At 41.4% G+C, this 12833-nt stretch overlaps 1 protein-coding gene across 1 annotated transcript in view; it reads right to left on the reverse strand.

The window, feature by feature from the left end:
* PIAS1 (protein inhibitor of activated STAT 1) overlaps positions 1–12091 on the reverse strand; it is a 117385-nt gene extending 105294 nt beyond the window's left edge. The window contains exon 1 of the mRNA XM_055320102.1: positions 12052–12091. Coding sequence (XP_055176077.1) covers positions 12052–12075 — 24 coding nt within the window. The 5' untranslated portion in view covers positions 12076–12091. The remainder of the gene's footprint in view (positions 1–12051) is intronic.
* Between the last annotated feature and the right edge of the window lie 742 nt (positions 12092–12833).

Consider the following 12833-nt stretch of genomic DNA (forward strand, 5'->3'; position numbering starts at 1 on the left):
ACAAGTGAGTCTTACTAATATCCTTTCCATTGGGCATAGGAGGGTTACCACATGGAAAAGCTTTTTTTATTTTTTATTTTTGTAAAGGTTTTATTTATTCATGAGAAACACAGAGAAAGAGGCAGAGACACAGGCAGAGAAAGAAGCAGGCCCCATGTAGGGAGCCCAACGTAGGACTCGATCCCAGGTCTCCAGCATTGTGCCCTGGGCTGAAGGTGACGCTAAACTGCTGAGCCACCCAGGCTGCCTGGAAAAGTTTTTCTTTTTTATTTAATTTTATTTTTTTAAGTAAGCTCCATTCCCAACATGGGGCTTGAACTCACAACCCTGGGATCAAGAGCCACATGCTCCACTGAATGAGACAGCCAGACACCCCAGAAAAACTTAACATAGTTGCCACAAAAACCAAGAAGTATCTTTTTAAAAATAGTATGGAATTAAGGGTTATTAATTTTTAACTCTGCCCGCTTCTCACTAGTAATTGCACTATTTCTAGGATTACTATTTAAATTTAGGAGTGAAAAAATAAATAAATAAATAAATAAATAAATTTAGGAGTGAAAAATAATGGCAATTCTAAAATTCATGTTTTTTTCCCCAAATAGGATTCAATTACATTAAAAAAATGCCATACTTAAAAATATCTTTCACCTTTAAGACTTTATTTTAAAATCACAGGCTTTGGGATCCCTGGGTGGCGCAGCGGTTTGGCGCCTGCCTTTGGCCCAGGGCGCGATCCTGGAGACCCGGGATCGAATCCCACGTCGGGCTCTTGGTGCATGGAGCCTGCTTCTCCCTCTGCCTATGTCTCTGCCTCTCTTTCTCTCTCTCACTGTGTGCCTATCATAAATAAATAAAATTAAAAAAAAATAAAATAAAATCACAGGCTTTGTACAAAAATCTTTGTTTTCCAATATTACCTTGACACCCAGGGTTTAGAAGCTTGAAAAATACACAGGCTGAAGCTTTTCAAATACAACCCTAAAGAAAGGTAAAAAGAAACTACAAAAGCATTCAGAGTTTTATAATCTCTAGGTTCCACTTCAATCCTACAAGAGGGAAAGAAGAAAACAAATAGGTTGAATGCAACCCAATCGTCTTGGATATTTGGAAAGAGCTAGTAAGATCGGCTGAAGAGGAAATTATTGGCTAAAATAGGTTAGGGGACATCTGTATGGATTTTTCATTTATCCAAGCTATTTCTATCCCCCACTTCAGAAAAAAAGCCAATCAAGGGTTGAGACATAACCTTGAGAAAATAAAAAGTTTTTTTTTTCTTTTTAAAGATCTTATTTATTTAGTCATGAGAGACAGAGAGGGAAGGCAGAGACACAGGCAGAGGGAGAAGCAGGCACTCCTCGCAAAGCCGGATGTGGGGCTTGATCCTAGAACTCCAGGATCACGGCCTGAGTCGAAGGCAGACACTCAACCACTGAGCCACCCAGGCGTCCCGAAAAAATAAAAAGTTATACAATTCCCACAACGTTACTGATTTAAAGCATCTAAGACTAGAGTCATTCAATGCAAAGCAAAGCAAACCATCAGTACTTTTAATACAGAGATGCAGGATACAATTAAACAGTTTCTGCAAAACTTGCCTTGTAAATGGGATCACTGTTATCTATAAGCAAGCTATTTTTCCTTTTAAGTAATAAAAAAAATGCCATGGGTGAGGTGAAAGGGATAGTCTCATTTTAAGCTATAGACTCTTATAATATAAATCTTACATAAACAGGGGCAGCCAGGGTGGCTCAGCGGTTTAGCGCCACCTTCAGCCCAGGGCCTGATCCTGGAGACTGGGAATGGAGTCCCACATCGGGCTCCCTGCATGGAGCCTGCTTCTCCCTCTACCTTGTCTCTGCCTCTCTCCCTCTCTCTCTACCTGTGTCTCTGCCTCTCTCTCTCTCTCTCTCTCTCTCTCTCTGTCTCTCATGAATAAATAAGTAAAATCTTTTTTTAAAAAAAATCTTATATAAACAGCATTCAGGTTTTCAAAGTTTTTGCCCTCTGGACTCTCATAGTCTAGAAAATGGAGGACCAAGAAAACTTTGTTGATTAAATCTATCTATACTGGGGCACCAGGGTGGCTGAGTTGGTGAAGCATCTGACTCTTGGTTCCATCAGTCCCCGCCCACTGGGCTCGGAGCTCAACAAGGAGTCTACTTGAGATTCTCTCTCCCTCTCCTTTTGCCCCTCCCCCCATGCTCTCTCTCCCTTTCAAATAAATCTTTAAAGAAATCTATCTATATTTACTATATTAGAAATTAATACAGAATTTTTAAAGATTTATCATCATTTAAAAATAATTCATTATTTGTTAACATAAAGCACATATTAATTTTAAAAACTATGTTCCAAGACAAAACCATACTGGCAAGAAGACTGTCACTGTTTCAAACCACTTTAATTTCTGACTTAATAAAGACAGCCTGATTCTCATATCTGCTTCTGCATTTAATCTGCTCCATTGTTGTTCTAACTCCACTGTTGTTTTGAGATCGTTCTGACTGAAGTGCATGAGGAAAATTCAGCCTCATACAGGTATGTAGTTGGAAAAAGATAATACTTCGATAGCCTTTTCAAGTAACTGTGGACATTCTTTGATCCTTCACCAAAACTCAACAAGCAGCAGTTTCTTAAAGGCTGACATAATATGGAATCTGAAACCGTATCAGTGAACACTTCCTACTTTGATTTATTGAAATGCACTGGTCTATCTTCCATTTCCAATGGATCTTTTTACCTATGCATGATTTTGTAATACCATGCATTATTTAGAAAGCACTGCTTCACTGAGTTACACAGTTCTTCCAAATGTTGACACTTTCAATATATTGCATTCATTAGTACCACCACTGATCTTATCAAAAAGTACTGGGAAGCTGTCAAACTCACAGTAGCAAATACAAGTATTCCAAAATTCCATTTTTGCTTGAAAGCTTGAATTTTATCATCAGCAACAAATACTGTCAGTTGTTCTTCTTGCAGAGAAAAATGTCTGCTGAATATCCAAGTCTATATAACCACACTTTGTCAGCCAGTCTTTCAAGTAAAAAGGGTATTCCATTAAAAAAGCAGCTAGTTTGCCCCAACTCAGGCTGCAAAAAAAAAAAAAAAGTCTTTTCTTTGAATTAACCATCAGATTTGGTACTCAGTAAAAGTGCTTTTACAGGTACTTTCCATTTCATGGCACAAAATATATTTTCAAACAGACTCAAGGACTGAGACATAATCAAATTAATGTGGTGGTGTTTTTTGGTTTTTTGCTTAATTAAGGATACTATGTATAACTGGCATTTATTTTTTTTAATTTTTTTTATTTATTTATGATAGTCACACACAGAGAGAGAGAGAGGCAGAGACACAGGCAGAGGGAGAAGCAGGCTCCATGCACCGGGAGCCTGACGTGGGATTCGATCCCGGGTCTCCAGGATCGTGCCCTAGGCCAAAGGCAGGCGCCAAACCGCTGCGCCACCCAGGGATCCCTGGCATTTATTTTTTAATTCCAAATGGGTGGTGATGTACTAAGCTAGTACAGTTTAGTGCCACTGCCTTAATTCATGCTAAGGCACCAGCAATTTTACCCACCACTGATTCTGCAAATGCAATACAACAAACAATGCCTTACTACTATTAGAACAATAGTTTTGGCCTGGACAACCCCAAGAAAGAGCCGAGAAAACCACCAGAGGTCTAGAAAATGGACTTTGAGAACCACTGTAATAGCTGATGCCCTACTTGTATGATTTAAAAAAATAATAATTTTTAAATAAATGTTCCATTATAACAAGAATGTTTAAATACATTTAATACACAGAGATAGACTAAGACCGCTGATAGCCTGGTACCTCAGAGCTAGAACACAAAAATAATGAATGACAGAATGTGACAGATAACTTCTAGAATAAAACTATTGCCAAGTACCTACCATAAGCTAGGTGCCTCTACATTCCCTTTCTTGGGTAACTTATAGACCCTAGAGACCAGAATGATGATTTTAATATAAGAGAAAAATGTTTAGCCTGAAATCTTTCAGATTTTTTTTTAAGATGAGACCTACATGACTGCAAGAAAAAGTCTTAAAATTCACCATAAAGCACAAGATAGCATGTTAAATTCTATTTTAAGCACTATGCCATGAAGCTAAAAACAGGCTTGCTCACATTCAGAAACCCAAATACAAAATGAACTGCTTTGGCTGTGCACTACCAGAATCCCATAAAGAGCCTACATTCCATTTCTCCTCAAGCCAAACAACATTTACCTGTTCTAATTTTTATTCCTATTTTTCAGTGCAACTCCAATGCTAAAACCATAGACAAAACATTAAATGTGGCAACTATTTAAATAAAGCAACAGTATAACAAAACCTTCAAAACAAGAACTTTTAGACATATACACATAAATTCAAGACGTAAACCTCTATAAATATACACACAAAATATGTGCACTGTTAAAAAAGAATGAAAAACAATCTCATGTTGGGATATGGCATGGAAAGATCTTCAATATATACTATTAATTGAAAAAAGCAAGTCACAGGATATTAGGTATAGTATCATCCCATTTATGTTTTTAGAATATATATTTATGTATATGTACGTTCATTTAGTAACACTGAGTTCCTTCTCTATGCTCAGTCTGCTCCCAATCTAGATATACACATACAATTACAAATATGACACAGGCACAGATAAATGCCCACACAAAGAAATATGAATAGGTCAGACACACAAGACTATGTATTATAGGATTTCATATATGTGAAATGCTCAAAAGAGGCAAATCTACAGAGACCAAAAGCAGACTTGCAGCTGCCTCAGGGTGAAATGAGTTGTGGGCAATCGGGGTAATAGCTGAAAGGTACAGGATTTCTTTTGGGGTAAGGAAAATATTCTAAAATTGATTATGTTAAAAAAATAAAATAAAATTATGTTGATGGTTGCACAACTTTGTAAATGATTAAAAACCACTTAATTGTGTACTTTAAATAGATGAACTCTATGATATACCACAAAAAAGCTGTTATGCTCCCCACCCCCCAAAAAAAGAAGATATCAGAGTGATTGCCCTTGGGGGAAGGGAAGGTTGAAGATGATGAAGGTCTTTAAATCTATATAACTTAAAGAAATATAAAAGACAAACCTAAATCAGTCTTTCATAATTTATTTCAGATTTAACATTATTCAAGTTCATCTACAAAGCAGCCATGAAAAAAAATGTGAAGATGTGAACATTTACAATTTAGACTGTCATACAGACATGTGCATCAGGCCCTTACTAACAGAAACAAATCTTGAACATAATTTGTTCATTCCACAAATATATCTTAATCATCTACTTTGCCCACAGGATAGGAATGGGGAAAAATGAAGTGGTCTACAAAGCAGTACACCAGTCAACAAAAAAGAAGCAAACTAACAGCTCTGGCTTTAAGTTGAGGACTTTCGCCACAGTGAAGAAGACAAAAGACACACAAAGTGGACTGGGATCACACTACAGAAAACCCTGAATACCTGAGAGCTAAGACTTTATCCTGTTTTCGATGGAAAGCTATTGGAGTGACAGGATGAAAAGAATGTTTTAGGAAAATTAACCTGGCAACCAAAGGGGGGAAACTGAAAGCAAAGAAGAATAGCAGGAAAGGTAAGGAGATGAAGTTTTAAAAAATAGAAACATTTGCAACAATCTCTTGAGAGTTACTGATATTTATTATATTTCAAAATTATTAATGTTCAAAGGGTTTGTATTTATTTTGTTTGATCTAAGGTGAAACAGAAAAGGCAAAAAGGTGGTTTCATTTTGCTGAGTTCTAGAAATCCATTGCAAAGAATGAAGTTTTACCAGTTAATTCTGAAGGGAGGAAGAGTTTCGGGGGCTATCATTTCATGTGATATCACTTAAACCAAAAGTAGAAGGAATCAAAAGTAATGAGAGTTCCACAGTTTTTAACATGGAAGGGGAAGTATAATCACAAACATTTTATTAAGAGTAGCAAAAAGTACACAGCAATTATGAAATTGATAATATAACTACATACCTAACTTTTCTTTATCACCTATTTTTTTAAATCCTATTCATAAAACTTGTTACATAAATTCGAGTTTACATGAGGACTAAATCTGACATGTCAAATTTAGAGTTTGATCATCTTCACCCCCTTAATCTCATCAACTGTTCCTTCCACAGTGCAGTACTTTCCAGATGTTGCACAAATATTCTTAACTGACATATCCATTTATTGATTTAAACCCATAAAGGCTCACATATGCACTTATTAGTCGATTTAACCCTTAAAAATGCCTTCTTAAAATAGAAAAATATTTTCATTGCCTCTGTAGCCTCTTTTCTATAACAGTTTCAACAATGTTACCTACCAAACTACTACTCTGGCAACATTTAGTTTTGAGGAAAAAAGATATGAGTAAGGCAAATTCATTTCCACTTGAAAAAAGATATGAGTAAGGCAAATTCATTTCCACTTTATATTAATGCTCAGCACTGCTTTACTTAAAACGTCAGTTAAAAACAGATGCGCATCTAAACAAGGCACATAAACTTCCAATATTTGATTACTACGATACTATTTCCAAAATCAAACATACTTGAAATAAGTTATAATTGCTGTTTCATAGTTTATCTCATGCTTTATCAAATGTTCTGATTCAGAAACAATGTTTTCTTATATTTTATAGAATATATCTCTGCCATCACTTAATAATCTTATCTGATAGGTTTATAGAAACAGAAACAAAGGTACAGACAACGAACAAAGCAAGAATTAACTTATTTCACTCACAACACTTGATCTAATCAAACTACCATTAGCACTGCTCCCTCAAGCACAGAAAAAGTTCCATCATATCAATGTATTTTGTTAGAATAAGACATTTGCAAACTTTTATACCAGGCTGTCAAGACATTGTTTAAAATAGCAAAAAGTGGAAATACTCTAATTGTCCAAGGATAAGGGACTAGCTGAGTAAACTACAATGTTACCTTTCAAATGATCACACAGACCTATATTTACTAACCTGTAAAAACAGCCATGAAAATAAACAGATTACAAATAAAAGTGTGATCTCTTTTTGTGATGAACATACATACACATATGCTCACGGAGAGAAAATCTAAATGGATAGATATCCATATGTTAACCATGATATTTCTAAGTGCTGGGATTACAGGTGTTTATTTTTCTGCTTATTTTTCAGTATTCTCTGAAATTCTCAAAGCAAAATGACATTTGCAAGAATTAACATCTATGATTCCAACTAACAAGCTCCAAAATCTTCCTTGCAAAAAAGCCCAAGGAATATCCAAAAATACCCTGGCATAGCAAGAGGGAAAGTATTAGCAACAACATAACTAGAATTCTTTGTAAGCTGGGCACCCTGGAGGGCTCCAGGACAGACATGGCACCTTTACAGCAACCTATACAGTACAGGGTTTGAAATCACAAGACCTAGGTTCAAGTCCCCGCCACTTTTATTTGTATGACCTCGGGCTAGTCACTTACTGTTTCTGGGCTCACTTCATCAATAAAAGAGAGATATGACCTGCCTTCCCACCAACCTCAAAGAACTGTTGGAAAGATCACGAGATAATGTGATACATTATGAACTACATTATGAACTGCAAAGTACCTTGCAAAAATAAGATATTATTCATTCAAACATGAAAAAAGAAAAAGGTGCTTAATGCTGGAGCAAAATACTTCAGAAAGCACTACAATCATTTCTATAACATAATGAACCAAGGGTTTTGTTTTCAAAGGCCAGATCTTATCATATACACCTAGTTTTCCAGAAACTCAGATACTTCTTTCCAGTTCCCACTAAAACCATGAGCCACTTTATTTTCTTTATCCCCAGTTACCACCAAGAAAGGGTACAAATTACACTGAACTCAAAAAGCTTCAGCAAGAACCCTGGAGCAGCATGTTGATATAGTTCATCAGGAGAAACCCAAGGTTAATCAGCTATGGACTCACCACTAAACACTATTGCAATCCACAGTGGTTACAAGAGAGTCTTTGAGGAGAAAGACAATACAGTGACCCAAGAGAAAATTGTAGATGAAAAAGCAGTATTTTAAAACAATTATATAAAATACTTAAAAACTAAAGTGTTTATAAATTGTTTTTAAATACTGTTCATAAAAATGGTAACTTAAAGCTATCTAAATGGGGTACTTGACACCAAACCAAATTAGGGAGATTCAAATCAAATTCAGGAATAGACTGTCACGTTTATTTCCTTCTATCTGAAATAAAAGCAGACGAATCATACCACAAAGATCAAAATTAAGTGGCTATTTCTTGAAAATAAAGAAACAGAATATGACAACAGAATTTACTGACATGCTTATACTTTTAAAAGTATATAGTTTTAAAAGTATGGCTTATCTTCCCACTGAATTCCATTATTTTACTCCATTAAAATGATGAACTTCTTCCTCCCCACCCCCCTTCCTCCTATGAGTTAAAAGGGCTTGAGTTTTAATGTAAAAAAATTATAATAAAAAAGGTACTTTGGGGTGCCTAGGTGGCTCAGTTGGTCAAGAATCCAACTCTTGATCTCAGCTCAGGTCATCATTTTAGGATTGTGAGATCAAGCCCTCAAGCTCCACCCCTCAAGGCCCCCTCCCCTGAAACTCCAGGCTCAGCCAGGAGTTAGCTTGAGATTCTCTTCCTCCCCCTCTACCCCTCCCTCAACTCCCCCTTTGGCGTGTGCATGCACTCTTTCTCTCTCTCTCAAATAAATAAATCTTTTTTTTTTAAGTACTTTAAGAGGAACTACATGAAGCTATCAGATTATTAACTTCAAGATCGTCTGGCCATCATACCCTCCTGCTTTTTTAAGTTCTTAAAGATAATAAAATGTTCACTCTCTACATTCTTACAGATGTCATTTATGGGTATTCCCCTAATGAAAATTTAAACCTTTCATAAACAAATGTGCACAGAGAATTCTTTTTGATATGTATGACTCACAATCTAATTTTTATTGGCAGTATCTTCAAGTGTTGCAGCTTGCACTATTCCTACAGGAGATACAGATCTATTTTTCCCATCTGATCTTCGTAGATCTGCTATAGATTTAAAAGGACTCACTAAAATGGGCCGTGAGGAAAATAATTATGAATACAATCAACAGCAAGATGAAATGTGGGTTGTGCATTAAGATAACAAGAAAGTTACTGTATTTACTCAAAGCCTCATAGTTGGAAATTCATTCTAAGTACTGCAGTTTTACCTAAAACTGAAAAATCTGGGTTTTTCTTATTCTGACTTTTCCTATCTAATTAAGAATAAATGCTATTTACTCCCAAAACAAAAAAACAAAAACCATCAGAAAATATAATTTCCATAAGGAGGATCTTCCAAAAGCTTACTGCACAGGAAATTATATACACACATTCTCAGATAACTATGGTAGGCGTTCCTAAGATCATCTACCCCCTTCAAAAACAACAACGGAAAAAAAAAAAAAAAGAACAGCATATCTAACCACAATCAAGTACTAAAGTTTTTAACACAGCTATCACCAACTAAGCAATTTATCACAGCTTTTAAAAGTATTGGGCACACACAATGACAAACTAGTTTGTCAAAACAGTTCTTATAATCCAAAAAAAAAAAAAAACTGTACTACATGAACACTAGAGCAGTTTTTCCTCTGGGGAAAAAACTCAAGTAGATTTTTGAGAGCAAAAAGGGAGACCATTTTTTAGAAAAATAACGTTCCCTCCCCACCCCCCAAGTGTTTAGCATTTATCTGATACAGGCTCATTTTTGTAAAGAGAAACTTTACCTAACAAGACTCACACCAGGGATCTGATCTATCCCCAAAGGCAGTTTCTTAAAATGAGAAAGAACAAAGGAGGAAATCTCCCAGCATGTGCTTTCCATACCAGTTTCTTTGGACAGCATCAAGAGTGACAATATAACCGGCACAAGCTTTTCAGCTTTATTCTGTGGCCCATGTATAACAGAACTGATTAGCTATCATTCAAAAGGATTCCAAATAAGATAAATATTAGAAGGCAAAGATCACAGCAACATTGTGACTACAATGAGTGAAACTATAGAAAACATGTATCTTAAAGTAGTGTACTTTATATTTCAAGAGTCCATGATCTCAAAATATTTCAATCGCTGAGGCTTTTTCATTTCACTCAATAGTTTGAAAGTGGGGAGAGGAAAAAAAAAAAAGAAAAACACGAAACCAACCCTTCCAAATCTGCTCTCTCTTCAATTAATGTGTAATGAGAAGTAAATTTTTAAAAAGAATGACATTCAAAGCCAGCGCCTTAATATACAAATGTTGGAATGTCAACATTGAAAAAAAAAAAAATCATTGAGGAAGCCCATCCTTCAGCTAAGCTTTCCACGGAAAAACTCCAGAAACAAACCTGGTGTTTGCCTGTTTGAGAAGCTGTCGTTTCGGGAGCACGGAGAGGAATTTTTTTTTTAAGACGATTTTTATTAATTTGAGGCCGAGGACCCTCCCCGGAGATTTACAACTGTAGATCCCAATCGCCACTCTGACAGGGATGTCAGTGCCCTGGGTCGAGCTGGGACCGGCTGCTGGGTTCTCACACACACACACACACACACACACAGCCAGGGAGAGGGGACTTATCGCGTTCAGAGCCTCGACATCGTACGCGTTAGTTAAAACTGCCTGCTACTAAACCAAAATTATTCAAGCGGAGCCCCATTTGTCACGATCCAATCATAAGGGTTCCACCCCCCCTCCCCCCTGCAGCTCGTGTAGTGGTCTGTCTGCCTCGGTGAAGAAGCCACCATCATCAGGTAAAGAAGGCTGGGGTGGGAGCAAAAGCAGGGGGTGGGGGGTGGAGAGAGGGGAGGAGGGGGGGACACCCTTTCATCTAAATTCCGCGAGGCGTGAGCCATTCGGTACAGTTGGGAGGGACGGAGGCAACGTTCTATTTATTGGGGGTTGAAGTAGGATGAGGGGAGGAATTCCGTCCAAATCAACATGGCCAGCGAGATGTCCCTACAAACAAAAGGCAACGGGGGGATATAAACACGAACCATTCACCTCCATCAGCTATAGCATCGCCATCATGGTGTGTGTGTGCAGGGACCCCCCCAACCCCCTTGCAAAGGCTCCTCTCTCACCCTCCACACCAGCCAAAGGGGAGAGGAGCACCAGGAGGGGGGAGACGCAGCCGCTTCCCACCACCGCTGGCAGATACACACCCTGCGAGGGGGGGTGGGGTCCTGCCCCCCCTCCCCGCCCCGGGGGTCCGGAATCAGAAAGTAACGTCCCGCCCAGAGCGACCCCCCACCCATCACCAGCATCACCAGCACCACCAACACCGCCCCCGGGCCGAACCCCAACGCCGGTCCGGGGCTCACGAAACTTTCCGGGAGCTTTTCCCCCCCGCGTCCCCGCCCCGCAGCCCCAGCATCGCGCTGCCCACGAGCGGGGACCCCGGGCGCCTCCTGACAGGCGGGCGGGCGGGCGGGCGGGCGGGGAGAGCCGGTCCGGGGCGGCGGGAGCGGGGGCGGGGGGGGCGCCACGGAGGGGAGGGGAGGGGCGGGGCGCGGCGGCCGGAGGCAAGTTCCCGGGGGTCCGGGGAGAGCTCCTGACAGCAGCCGGGACCGCAGGGGAGGAAGAGGAAGCGGCGGCGGGGAGCTTTCCCAATCCCCCCCTGCCCCAGCCCCCGTTCCCCGTGGGGGCGGGGAGGCCGGGGGGAGGCGAGCAAGCCGAGCCCCGGGGGCAGCCGAGGCGCCCACCGCCCGACGCGCAGGCTCTTCCCCCGCCGCCCCCGCCGGAGGCGCCCACAACAATAACACGCCGGGGACGACCCGTCAGCGCCCCCGAGGCACCCGGGGCCCGCGGCCCGCCGCTGCCGGGCCCCCCTCAGCTGCGGCCGGGCGCGCCGCTCCTGCCTACAACTCCAGGCCCGGATGGAGTCCGCCCCGAGCGGCCCCCCAGGGCCGGACCCATCCCCCCCGGCGCCGCTGGTGCCGTCTCCGCGGCCGAATATTAGAAGTGAATTCGAGCTGCGCTTTACCTTTAGTTCCGCACTGTCCGCCATCTTGCGTCTGTCAGCGCAAGCGCACTGAACCTCGCCGGGGGCCGCCGCTAGACCCGCCCCCCCGGCCAGCCTGGCCCCGCCCAGGCCCCGCCCAGGCCCCGCCCCTCTCGCCCCTCCGCCTCCCCGCCCCGCCCCCGGCCCCCGGCGCTCGCAGCCCCGCCCCGGGCACGTACAGCAGCGGGACCCGCACGTACCATTTAAATAAAGGCGCCAAGCGGGGAGGCTTGACAGTTACTCCCCCCTGGACCTCCCCGCCCCCCATCCTCGCCGGGCTAGCGCCTCCGGGGAAAGCCGGAGCGAGGGGGCTGCGGGCCCGAGCCCCGCCTCTCCGTGGCCTGCAGAACCCTTCTTGCAAAGCTTGGATGCCTGCAGTCCCAGAAACCATAACGGCCCCCTCGCCTCCTCCCTCCCCCGCCCCCACCCCCACCCCCTCGCAGCCAGCGAGTCCTTTTCAGCACCTGCTACCTGTGAGGCCACGCGTGCGCTAAAAATAATCCGTTACGTTTGCAGATCGCTGGATGAAGCATTTCCAGATTTCTTAGCTCAGATGTTCCTCATGACGGCGCGGTGAGGTGGGCAGAGGAGACGTTACAATCCCCGTGGCATCCTACGTAGTCAGAAATGAGAGCTCAGAGAGGGGGGAAAAGTGAGTGGCCCAAACACCTGACAGCGGTGACCCGGAGACAAAATTTCGAAGACGTTCGTCCATTTAACTCTGTTTCAAAGAGAGATGATTCACTGATTATGTACCAGTCCTG

The sequence above is a fragment of the Nyctereutes procyonoides genome, unplaced genomic scaffold (assembly GCF_905146905.1).
Source record: "Nyctereutes procyonoides isolate TBG_1078 unplaced genomic scaffold, NYPRO_anot_genome, whole genome shotgun sequence".
Taxonomy (NCBI): Eukaryota; Metazoa; Chordata; class Mammalia; order Carnivora; family Canidae; genus Nyctereutes; species Nyctereutes procyonoides.